Source organism: Canis lupus, chromosome 26 (genome assembly GCF_048164855.1).
Source record: "Canis lupus baileyi chromosome 26, mCanLup2.hap1, whole genome shotgun sequence".
NCBI lineage: Eukaryota > Metazoa > Chordata > Mammalia > Carnivora > Canidae > Canis > Canis lupus.
Genome location: NC_132863.1, coordinates 14,973,776 through 14,987,001, shown reverse-complemented (window position 1 = coordinate 14,987,001; position 13,226 = coordinate 14,973,776). Strand labels below are relative to the sequence as shown.

General features: G+C 38.1%; 1 protein-coding gene across 11 annotated transcripts in view; it reads left to right on the top strand.

The window, feature by feature from the left end:
• The window catches only part of PLCB4 (phospholipase C beta 4), a 418,616-nt gene that overhangs the window by 327,450 nt on the left and 77,940 nt on the right, over positions 1 to 13,226 (top strand). For all 11 annotated transcript variants that reach the window (XM_072800091.1, XM_072800090.1, XM_072800095.1 and 8 more), the window contains 5 exons: positions 3,584 to 3,692; positions 8,028 to 8,238; positions 9,250 to 9,343; positions 11,382 to 11,461; positions 12,029 to 12,113. In XM_072800091.1, coding sequence (XP_072656192.1) covers positions 3,584 to 3,692; positions 8,028 to 8,238; positions 9,250 to 9,343; positions 11,382 to 11,461; positions 12,029 to 12,113 — 579 coding nt within the window. The remainder of the gene's footprint in view (positions 1 to 3,583; positions 3,693 to 8,027; positions 8,239 to 9,249; positions 9,344 to 11,381; positions 11,462 to 12,028; positions 12,114 to 13,226) is intronic.

The following is a 13,226-nucleotide window of genomic DNA, read 5'->3' as shown; positions in this document are numbered from 1 at the left end:
AGTAGAAGCACTCACTGTGAGCTGCCATGTGGTTAGATAATTGCCTTCAACTCAGTTCTTTGTCTGTGGTGGGGCTACTTAATGTCCCTGGGCCTCAGTTAATTTCTTTCCCCGTTTCCATGGAGAAGCTAAATTGATTTCAGTTTTAGCTTCATTCTCTCACAATGATAACTGAGGGGGAGGGCCCACAGAATTGGGAAATGCATGGAGGGCTGGAGAGATAGATCAAGGGGAGAAAAAGAGGAGAAAGGTCTTAGAATAATCCAGAATTTGCTTTATTTTCTTGTGGCTAGTGATCTCTCCCCACCTCACACACATTATATGATCACATTAGGGTTAGACCTATTTATTTATTTATTTATTTTATTTTGCAGGTGAATATAGGAAAGGGCCTATCTTTTTCCATTTATAATATCTTTATTTTTTAATACATAGACATAGAAAGAGAAGGAGGTATTTAGTCTTACAGGTAAGCCTACTCTTACAAATTATTCCTTTATCTTCTTTATATTTCTTCTGAATATTTTTTGCCAACATATCTCCCATTCTTAGGGTTAAAGTCAGTTGATGCCTCTTCTCAATAAGAGTAAGGACATAATAATGGAATAATGGCCATTGTCTCTTCATTCATGTGGGTACAGTTCTTTGACCTATTTTCAGAAGCTGTTTAGATCTCACTTGACAAAGCTCTGGACATCCAGCGGGGAATGTCGTAGGTACATTGCTTTCCCCACTGAAAACCAGTGATCCCTCAGAGTTATGAGACATTTGCCCCACTGTGCTTACATCCATGTGGGACCCTTCTGCAATCTTATTACTCTGAGGTCACCTGGAAGCTATCCTTTTTCTCTTGTTTTTTTTTTTTCATGTAAAAATTATAGTTTTGTGACTCTGATGCAAATCTTCTTATCTGCTTCCTTACTTTTGGATTATCCAGATTGTACTGTGCTTCCTTTTTGAAACATGAAAATTTTAGTGAAGCAAAGGTTATGCTAATCTGGTGGAGTGATGCAAAGACAAATGCAGTTTCATACTGTCTCCTTTTAGTGCTTATTTGCTGCAAATGTACAATTAGGAGATTATGATACATCCATTTTAGGACTTGTTTTCCTGGCTTTTGCTTCTGATAGGCAGGATGTTCTAGTGAATATCATGCCCTGAGACTAAACATTAATGGACTTTAACTAGGACATCTCAAACATTTAGCATTCTGTCCTTGCAGGACTTAGGTTTTGGGGTTTGGTTGGTTGTTGTTTTGTTTTTGTTTTTGTTCTTTTACTGATTTGCAACGTGCATACTTTTACATGTTAGAGCAGTGTTTCTTAAACTTGAACACATCAGAATCACCTGGAAAGCTTGCTTAAACACAGATTCATGGGTTCCACCCCAGAGAATCAGATCTGGTAGGTCTTTAGTGGGGCCTGAGAATCTGCATTTTAATGCCCAGGTGCGGGAGATGCCACTGCTGCCATCAACAGATTACATTATAAGTCACATTGGGCTCACATGCATATATATATATATGCATATAAAGAGCACATCAGAGCATCTAGCTTCCCCCTCCTTTACCTGATTTAATCTCTTCTTCCCTCTGCAGCTTAATCTCTTCTTTCTCTCACTTTTTAAATTCATATGGATTTTCCCCATCATCTCCATGGGTCCTAGATTCTTACCAGCAAGTATATCTTTAAATCAAAAAGGCCTACTTTTAATAAGGAAGGAAAATACAGTGGCCAACCGTGAACATAACTGCAATGGGGTCTAAAGAGGACCTTTTCCTACTATATCCATCTTCTTCCGTGATAGTATTTTACAGAGATGGTTGAAGAAATGTGCCTAGAAAGAGTTTTTTGTTTGTTTGTTAATTTGTTTGTTTCTTTGGAATGATGCATTCTTACCAGAGGGGTGGTGCTTGTCGTCCCCTTGAATAGTGGGCTCTAGAGTTGCATGATGCCCATCCATTTCATAAACAACATTGTAGCATGCCTTCACGTGCCTGGCATTCCATGGTCCACCTCACGGTTTCTCTCTGCATAACTCCACGAGTTTTGTTTTTTTATGGTTTCAAGGCCTGTTGTTAATATGTGCTCTAGCACATGCATGGACGTGAGCTGTTGTGAGCTGTAATTTCTTAGATTACAACAGAAGCATGCTTCATTGGGATAAACTGACAAAAAGATAACAATTCCTTATGAGTTAACACTCTTACATGGGTGAAGAGGTGGGCGGACCTGCATAGGCTAGGCTAGGCCACAAGTGCTTGAGGAAATTACATCGTGCGTGTTGCATTGGCCAAAGGCATTCATTCTGTGCTACCCACTTTTCAGACTCTCATTTTAAAACAAATGGGGAAGGGAAATCCATATGAACCTTTAACAACTGTTTCTTAAACACTTCTCAGTACTCTTTTTCAACGTCTGTGCATATATTTGGGTAAAGAATTGTTGCCAAGGTTCTACCTGTTGACCAGGTTTTGCTCACACCTTCTTATCTGCCATTATTTCCATAGAAGTTATAGATTTGATGAATGACCAGGGTCCAATTCACGGTGAACATTAAGGAAGTTTCATGGACCACTGCCTCCAGATACAGACACACACACACACACACACACACACACACACACACAAGATTGTAGCTGAGTTAGTAAATTGGATTTTTTTTTCACCACTGCTGTGAAGTTTGGATGGCAGAACTGCAGAAATAGCATTGCTCCTGGTCCCTCTCATGGTACCATGAGCATCCAGGTGCTGATTTGAAAAGAATGGCATCACCAGCTTCCTAAGTGCCTTATTCATGGACTCCTCCTCCCCAGAGGAGCAAACCAAGGAAATTTACTTTTTCATAGTGAAAAAGACTTTCTGCACTACTGATAAGTACAGATTTTCATATTGTCGATAATTTTTACATATCCTTGTGCTGATTGTCATCATCATTATTACAATTGGTGTGATTTGATAAATATTTACTCAAGAAAATGAAGCCTGCAGACTCCCTAAGAAATCTTTCTATGTAAAAATCTATGTAAAAAATATATATAATACAAATGAAAAGATGTTTGCCTGTTTTAACCTTAGGGATTTTTTTGTTTTTGTTACTATTGTTTTTCTTTTTTGGCACTTCAGTTAGTATATTAACTATTTGAGTTATTTGGGGTTTTTTTTTTTTTTTTTTTTTGGTTTTTGCTTTTGTTTTTCTTTTTTTTTTCCTCTGCCAAAGATTTTTTACCTCACTTTTTATAGATTTTTATGCCAAACCTCTCACCTATGGTATGGGAACTAGAAGACAGCACAATTGACATGCACACCATTTTATGTATCCTTTAGCTTTTGGAGGGGAAAAAAAAGTATATTCTGTATTCTCTCTCCAGTTCAGTGAGGGAAACCGACAAAGCACTCCCAAAGATGGACTCTTTTGAAGTATATTTTAGGGAGAAAGAGAGTAGGACAGTGAAATCCTATCTTTGTAACTATAAATGTGATCCTTTAAATATACTTTATTTTAGAAATTATGTACTTTAGTGATATATAATACCCCAAGGGTGAGAAATGTCAACCTAAATGGGGTTATTTTCTCATCATAGCATCAGCGAGACCCTCGACTGAATGAAATTTTATTCCCATTTTATGATGCAAAAAGGGCAATGCAGATCATCGAGATGTATGAGCCTGATGAAGATTTGAAGAAAAAAGGTAATAAAATTGAAAAAAAGATAATTTTCTTTATTAATGAAAAAGCAAAGACTATATGCAACTTTCTTTGAACGTTCTTGGATTTTTAGTTAAAGGCATCTTTAAATGCTTTGGAGTTCCCTAGAGCCAGGGAGTTTTAATGGACTGCTTTTTTTGTTTTGTTTTGTTTTTCCTGTTCTAAGCTAGTATAAATTTTACCTTACATCAGAATTTGCCGATGTTGCCTGAGGTAGAATGTTAAATTTCCTGTATTATTAAACACATTATAATGATATTTTCCCCATTGTACTCTTATATTCAACCTTTACTATTGCATGATGCTCAGACTGCAAAAATGCCCAGTCTGTTTGCAATCTTCGAAGGAATTTCACGTCTTAGAAAAGTTTGTGCCTTCTTTTTCTCCCCTTTGTTTTGCCAAGCAAATTTTAATACATGACCTGATGAGCCTTCCCATCATTGGACTTCTGTTATGGAATACAAATGCAACTGATAGGAAATTAAATATGAATCAATATAGCGAGTTATTGGGGCTTCTGAACATCTGCCTCTTTCAGTGATATATTGGAAACAGTGTGCTGTCCATTCCAATATTTGACAATGGAAAGGCATGGAGAGGAAATTTAAGGTCAGTCTCAAAGCAGTGGGAGGCACCTGCAAAGGTTGGGACAGGTGATGATGCTATAATTGGACAGGAAGTCCTGGGAAGAGATACCTGAGCTGCAGCCTCACCCTTGTGTCCCACTAAAGAGTTGAAGGGAGGTTCAGGTTTGGGTTCTGTCTCTTCCATGTGCCCATGGGTATCATGGCCTCTGGTTTCTGAGTTCTTTCTTTGTATCTCATTGAATGTGGCTGAGAGGTTTATATAATCTATGGACCCACATAAAACCTGTGTCTACATGTACTGGCCTGCCACACCACATGACCCATCCCTGATATTTTTCCAGGTCACAAAGATGTTCAGTTACACTTCCTGCTAAGGCCCCAACCACCTACTTTCAGCAAGATTGCTTCCTTATTTATCTCTCTACAAATATTCTGAGTATTGTTATTTATTCTACATTGCATGGGATTAAAGTGAACAGAGGAGTGGCTTGATAGGTAATATAGCACTTTGCAGTATTTGATTTGATTCTTGTTGCCATCCTGTCACTGTATAACCTTGGGCAAGGGACTATATTCCTGGGCCTCCGTTTCCTTGCTTGTAACACAGCAGAGTTCGTACAGTCTTTCAACTAGTATTTCATTTCGCTCCCCTGCGTTCATTTTATTAAGTTTATAGAGAGCTGACAGGTGCCAAACACTGTGCCCAGTGCTGGAGATTCAAAAGTAAGTAAGACAGTTGTGATCTGTTGAGGGACAATGCTCAGCAGTCCATTGGCAGTATGATAAATGTTATGACAGAGGTGTGTCTTTCATTATTTCTAAAGTCCTTTCAGGTCCTAAATTCTATAAAATTACCTTGACACATCTAAAAATCAGCTTCACCATTTCACAAATGACACAAATTTCAAAATCTGCCATTATCAAGTGGGGTGAGAATGTGGTGCAAAAGGCATTCCTATAAATTTCCGGGGTGGAGCTTAAATCGGTACAACCAACCATCTTGATGAATATTTTGGCAATAATTGGAAAAGTGGAAAATATGCCTCTCCTGCAGCCCAGCCTTTTCACCTCCAGGTATGTACCCCAGAGAATCTCCTGTATTGTTCCCAGCTCTGGATGTCAGAGGAAGTGCACTCACCCAGGCCAGTGGCTTTAAATTTCTTCTACACACATGACTTTCAAATTCTCCACTCCTAACCTCTAACTTCAACTACAGACCTGCAGTAGAACTCTCCATTTTAATACTGAATGGGCATTTCAAGTGTGTATGTTCAGCATATTTTGATAATCCCTGACCCAGACCTGTGCCCTTCTCAGCGAGGAAAATGGTACCATTATTCATCCAGATTTTCTTTCTTTATTTATTTTTTTTCTTAAGATTTTATTTATTTATTCATGAGAGACACAGAGAGAGAGGCAGAGACACAGGCAGAAGGAGAAGCAGGCTTCTCACAGGGAGCCTGATGAAGGACTCCCCTGGATTGGGACCACGCCCTGAGCTGAAGGCAGATGCTCAACTGCTGAGCCACCCACACTTCCCTATTCACCCAGATTTTCAAGCCAAAATTCTTGGAATCTTCCTTGGCTTGCTTCCATTCTTTCACATCATTTCTGATGCATCAGCAAAACCAACCAGATCTGTTCTCAGAATGAGTCCTGAATAAATCACTTTTCACCCTCTTTACCTTCATCAGACTATCCAAGCCTACCTACATCATGTCTTCCTGGACAATGCCAATGACTTCTAACTAGTCTCCTTCTTTCTACTCAGTGCCTTACAGTTTATGCTCCATATAGCAGCCAGACTAAACCTTTAAAAACTAATTTTAATCATGTTATTACACCCTTGAGAACCTTCCAAAGGCTTCCCTACATACAGTACTTAGCAAAGACTTAAGTTCAACTGGTAGAGCTTTTGGCTTCCTCTCCAGCCTCATTTCTAGCTACTTCTCCCCTTGGTCACACACTCCTGCGTCAAGGACTTTGCATTTGCTGATCCATCTATCTGGGATGACCTTCCCCAGATGTGCATATGGCACTCTCCCTACTCATGAATGTGACCACCTGAGAAGGGCTTTTGCTGGCCATGTATCTAACACAGCATCCTGGTCATTCTTTATCACCTTCATTCCCTGCTTTCTATTTCCTTCTAGCACTTTCATGATGTTACATTACACTTTTATTTATTTGCTAATTTATTTACTCTCTTTTCCATAATATGTTTCGTGAAGGAAGGGCTTATCTGTTTCTTCCATCACGTCATCTGTCTCAGTGCCTTAAAAAGTATTTGCTTTTAGCATGGATGTGTGTGCCCTAGGAGATAGGTGCACAGATTTTTATTGTAGTATGTTTAATTATAATTAGAAATTACCTAAATACACATCAACAGAATAATGAACAATAAATTGGTGTATTTATAGATGGACCCACTCTACATTCTGCAGTACTACTTACTACCACTATATGTTCTACTATATTCAGGGAAAAATAAATGAACAAGAGCTATTTATATTAACTGAATAAGTTCTAAGGAAATGTAAAAATAGCAAGTTGTGTATGCAAATAGTGGTATATCTTTTATAAAAGCTTTTAAATATTCATATTTACCTATTGTTTGGATAAGGACATGTGTAGTAGAGTTACAAAGCCATTTCGAGAATGTTAAATACAAAAAGTTAGGAAGTGGACGTCTACAAGGAAGTAGAAAGAGGGACTGCAAGAGAATGGAGGGTGGGAACACAGGGTGCTGCAAAGACATCTGTAGTTATGTATTCCTCTAAAAAATGTAAAGCAAATAAGGTAAAATGTTACAAAGCTGTGGTTTAGGTCCTGAGTTATTTATTATGCTATCATCTGTACTTTTTTTAATAAGTTTTAAATCAGTTCATAACTTGCAAATGCTTAAATAAAAACAGAAACCTTAGGTGGTCAATGGTTGACAGGGTAGGAGATGTAGAAATAATTGATCACTTCCCCTGAGAAGACCACAAGGGACCTGCCCTACTAGAAAGGGCTCTTGGGGCCATATTTCAATGACTACTGAATATTCTTCTCACAGTCCCATATCCTGTTCCATAGATAAAATAGGAGAAATGAATTGTTTAAACCCAGCATGGCTGCTAACTCCTTCTCCATTCCAGTGAGAACAATAGCACCCTACAGTTGTGTTTTCCTCTTGAGCCCAACACGGGGCTCAAACTCATGACACAGAGATCAAGACCTGACCTGAGATCAAGAGTTGGATGCTTAACCAACTGAGCCACCCAGACTCCCCTGTTTTCCACTTTTTAAAGAGCCCCTCTCGTATAATATTCTTCTTTATCATTCAGGGCAGTCCTGGAAAGCAAGTGTGGCCAGTATTTCTCCCCATTTGAGAGAAGAGAAGGTTGAGACCCCAGAACATAAGGAGTGAGTGGTAGAAGCAGAACCGACAAATGTTCCCTTGACCCCTGGTCACCACAGCTCCTGGAACTGTGCTTCTGAGCTTAGGGAATCATGGGCTTCAGCCATCCTACTTAAGAAAGCAGAGCACCACCTGTCTTGTGGAATGCATTAGGTTACTTAGAACGTGCAGCTCTGTTGTTTTGTTCAAGTTCTGAAGGATGATGGTCTTTGGGGAAGAGACTGAGAAGTAGTCTTTACTTTGATGAAGCTGCCTCAACTTCCATGAAGAAAATGTGAGTTGTGTATTTCCAGAGCCACATGTCTACTAACTGCTCTTTTTCCCCCTAGGCCTCATATCAAGTGATGGGTTTTGCAGATATCTGATGTCAGATGAAAATGCCCCAGTCTTCCTGGATCGTTTAGAACTTTACCAAGAAATGGACCACCCTCTGGCCCACTACTTCATCAGTTCTTCACATAACACCTATCTCACTGGCCGACAGTTTGGTGGGAAATCTTCAGTAGAAATGTACAGACAGGTTCTCCTGGCTGGTTGCAGGTCAGAGACTCAGGACAGCTTTTTTTTATTTTCTTTTTAAAAATTTTTGTATATGATGCCCTTCAATTTAATTGGCTTTTCTCTAAAAGAAACAGGAAGTAGTATTCAGAATGAAAAGGCCATTTTTCTTCTTTAATTGATTATACTGGTCATGTAACCTTTGAGAAAGAACAGAAGATCTCTGCCCCAGAAAGTTCTAGAATCCTCCTAAGGACCAAAAAACATTTTTTACTATACATTTTTAGATATCCCCCCCTCTAAATTACAAAAAAAAAAAAAAATGTTTTTAAGAAGTTATGCTAAGTCTCTTAGTGATCTGAAGCATTGGCAAATGTGGCTCTACTTAATGTTAAAAGTTCTAAAATGTCATTCTCTGAGAATAAAGATTATTGAAAATGGTTTTCTTATGAAAAATAAGAAATGTAGCTACATGATATTTTTTCTTGGTTGTCAATAACCAGTACCTTATTTTTTAATAACTATTTTTTGTGTATGGAGAGACTCTAAAGAAATGACATCACTACTTCTGTCTCTGAATACTTGACACAATGAGAACATTTTCTTTTATGGTCGAAGAAACATCATTTCACCTAACAAAGTTTTATCTATCTATCTATCTATCTATCTATCTATCTATTCACCTAACAAAATTTTAAAACTTATTCTTTAACATCATCAAACCCAACCCATATTCAGATGTTACCAGTTGCCCCCAGATTTCCTTCATTGTAGCTTTGTCATGACTGGAATTTCATTCAGAACCTCACTGGTTGTTGTATCTCTTAAGTCTGTCTTTATCTCTGACAGTCCCTTTTTGATGACATCAACATGGTAAAGAATATAATATGATTTTAACTTGCATACTCCATGAAATAATCATGTTATTTAATCCATGTTCTGTTTCTGTAAAAAAAAAAAAAAAAACAACTTATTTTGGTATCTCTTCTTTTAATTTGCACATACACTATTTTATTGTAAGGGTTCAATATTGCAATTTCACTGTGTGCCTAGATGTGTTGAACTTGACTGTTGGGACGGAAAAGGTGAAGACCAAGAACCAATAATAACTCATGGAAAAGCTATGTGTACAGATATCCTTTTTAAGGTAAGTTCAAAATAGCCATAGTCTTTTTCTGAACTATTGTAGAGATAGATGAAGTGGAGAAAACAAATTATTCATTTTCTGAAAGTCAAGAAACATGTTTTTTCCACTTAATAGCACCATCTTTTTTTAACTCTGCTGCTTTCAAATGGTGACAGTGCTATATAATGAGGTTTCTCTGCCAGACTCCCCCTGACTCTTAAGACTGTTTAGAAACAATCTTTTGTTTTCATGCTCAATTTACACTATTTCTGAAGGACTTCAAATTGGCATAAAAAGATAAATAGAATACAGAAAATAAAATAGATTATTAATAGCACCTGTAAGAGTAAGAAGCTAAGTTTAGTGAGGTTAGAGTTTATGAATGCTCTATAAGAAGTCCTATAAACTGTCAAGCCAAGCCATAAATGGGCTCCAAACTTTCTAGAATTCAGCACAAGGAGGGAGGAAACATGATGATTCACAAGATTTATAAAATAGAAATAGGGCCTTTGGTCCAAAGAAGCATAGTTATTTCCAGTCCTGGTGCTAGAGAGAAGACTTTTCCCCAAGGATCCTCAAAGAGAGGCATCTACAGTTTTATAAACAGGCATTTCAAGTAATGGCCTTTTGGTGATCTCTATGTAGTTTGGAGATTGGTTTCTTACAAGGCTCCTCACTATGCTCCAATGATATCCTGCCAAAAGACAAGTCAAAAAATGAAATTCTGTGGTTGGACAATATTCAGATACATCTGTCTCTGTCAGTTTGGTGTAATTTAGAATAGTTATTGCAACACCTAAAGCAATTGTTCTGCCTACATGTGGAAAATCACCAGAGGTATTTGTTAAAACAGATGCCTAGGCCCTATACCCATAACACTCCATGCATACCATTTCTCTTAGCCAGATGTTAGTGAATTTTGAGTAGCAATGAATTCAAGATTATGTTCCCTGAGAAAGAATTGCACTCCCTGAGCAGTATCAAGAGTATTAAAGTGGGAAGCCATGAGTTTGCACAGCCAACCAAACTGACAGGAAAGGTTGATGTCCTCTTTAGAGAATTAAGGAGACTAATAAGGAAGTTTACCTGAAAAGAAGGCCAAGTCCTCTCAGCCTGGAGGTGAGCAAAGGAGAACCCATGAAGAGAGCAAAAATTTCTCTCCAGGAGTATTTCTTGGTCAGCTCAAGTGGACAGTCAAGGTCTCAGGCATTTTCACCTGGGAAGAAACTTTAAGCAAGAATAATTAAAGGACCACCTTAGCCATGAAAGTGCTCACTAAAATACTCTAGGATTATCTAACCCAAGGCATAATTGTTTCAAATGGACTTCCCTAGATGACTATTGTAAAATGTTTTTCCATTTAATTGAATGGTGGCATTTTCCCTGTGGCTAACTATAAGCCAGTAAGAATTTGGGGATTTTTACCAAATATGCTCCAGTTTTAGAAACATTGGTTTGAAATCATGCTTTCTAAAGCGAAGCAGAGAGCAAGGCCAGCTGTCTGAGGGAAGGACATTCTCAGCTCATTCAAAGGTTGTTTCAAATGGCCGAGCTTTTGGTTCAGAGAGGGACATCCAGAACACCTCCTGTTTGACCTCACATGTTGCTTGATCAAGGAGAAACCCCTCTCTGGTCACCTCCCATCCTCAAGATTCATCAGGCTAATAAGAGACAATTAATTCAGTTTCATCAAATTAATGAAAATAGCCAAAACTTCACCTGCTCTTGAGCAAGAAAGATGAGCTTTGAACCTGTCTTACCAAGTAATGGAGCAAGGAGCCAGCATGCCATTAAGATGAATTTCTTGTCAGTTAATAGCACCATAATTTTGGAGAAGTCCGAGATAGCTTTGAAAAAAAATTGTCGTCAACCATTAACTGCACTTGAGTCCAGCCACAAGGGGGACTCCACCTGTAAAGGTATCAAGGTGAATGGCTTCTCCAAGTCTTAATTGCCAGAATTGACTTTCTGAAATTAATAGTCTTGGAATGGCTTCAGGTGCCTTAATTTGTTTTTTTTTTTTTCTCTTTTCTCTCATTAACACTTTTTATCTTTAAAGGATGTTATTCAAGCCATCAAGGAAACTGCATTTGTCACATCCGAATATCCTGTAATTCTCTCCTTTGAAAATCACTGCAGGTATAATGATGTGTTCTAACTCTAAGTAGCTACTGTTCATTCCCCACTGCTGCTGTACATCTTTTTAAATAGCTGAATAGTTTTGGGAAATGGCAAGGACACTTGGTCTTACACAAAAAAGAAAGGGGAAAAAAATCCCAAACCACTACCCCCTCTAACCTCCAAAAAAAAAAAAAAAAAAAAAAAAAAAGGAAAAAAAAGTCCTCTTTATATGTATTAGAGATGCTTCCTCTAAACAAAAGGTGAGGGATCAAGATACCTTGCTTGAAGTTCCACTGAGTTGGAAGATATGGCAGTAGATTTGAAATCAGACTTGATGAGTTGAGAGCCATTTTTTTTTTGAGAGCCATTTTTATTCTGTTTACTTAATTTGGGGGGCAAAATATACTTTTTACCATACCAGTTAAAGTCTGTGGTATGTAACAGCATCTCGCTTAGCATCCAGGGGACAAGTGTAGATTTTACAGAGTGGGAGTTTTTAATCACCTAGGAATGGATGTTTCTTCTTCTTGGACAGTTAATGGATGTTTGAATTTACAAATGCCAGTTCTCTCTCTCTCTCTCCAGCAAATATCAACAGTACAAGATGTCCAAATATTGTGAAGATCTATTTGGGGATCTCCTGTTGAAACAAGCACTTGAATCACATCCAGTATGTATTTTTAGCAAACCATATTTCTAACCTGAATGGATTTGTTTTGAAATTCATTTCTAAAGGGTCAAGTAGTGCTAGAGGACTAAAGATCTTCATATTTATTTAAATTCATTGGTATGGAAAGCTTTTGTGCTTCAGACAGATGTGTAGAGAAAGACATAAAATAAACATCTGGTTCAGTTTAATTTGGAAGGTCTTGAGGTCTTTATGATTTTTGAGATCTCTGTCCTAAAATTTTATAAAATGCCCACTGGCCAAGAGTCTATATTCAGCAGTTGTTCTCAACTTGGTTGCATGATAGTATCATCTAGCATCTTTAAAAAACCTTTGCCAGGGCCCCACTTAGAGATTGAGTTAATTGTTCTGGGTAAGGCCTGAGTGTGGTGTTTTTTTAAAAAGCCCTCCAGGTGAATTAAATGTGCACATAGGGTTAGCACCCATAGGATCCCATTGCTGTGAGAAGTCCTCTAAATTGAAGTCACAAGAGTCTTGAGTTCAAGCTCCGAAGTCCCAACAAAACAAATATTTGGTGGGGAGTGGCGCCTGGGTGGCTCAGTGGGTTGAGTAGACACTGATTCTTGGTTTTGGCTCAGGTTGTGATCTTGGGGTTGTGAGACTGAAGACCCTATCAAGCTCTGTGCTCAGTGCAGAGTTGGCTTGGGATTCTTTCCCCCTCCTTATCCCTTCCCCTCTGCACCGCCCTGTGCTTGTGCACGCACCCACTCACTCTTTCTAAAAGAAATAAATAAAATCTTTAAAAATACTCAAAAAATGTTATACATACATTTTTTTGCACTTCATTTTTACACCTGTTAATTGCTTCATAAAGCAAAGAACTTCTAACCTGTGGCCCATAGATAGGCTTTGTGAGGTCTGTGACCTCATTCTCATTGCGTACAATTTTTTTTGGCATATAATTATTCCAGAGAGTTCATCACGTTTTTGCAAGGATCCATAACCTCCAAGCTGTAAAGATCCACCATCACAAGGTGATATGAGTAGTAAGAGAGCTCATGGGATTAAGTATAAAGTACTCTGTGGTAGTAAAAACAAAAACAAACAAACAAAACTGGGGGAAAAATTAGGACACGAGGATATTTGCATCCTTTG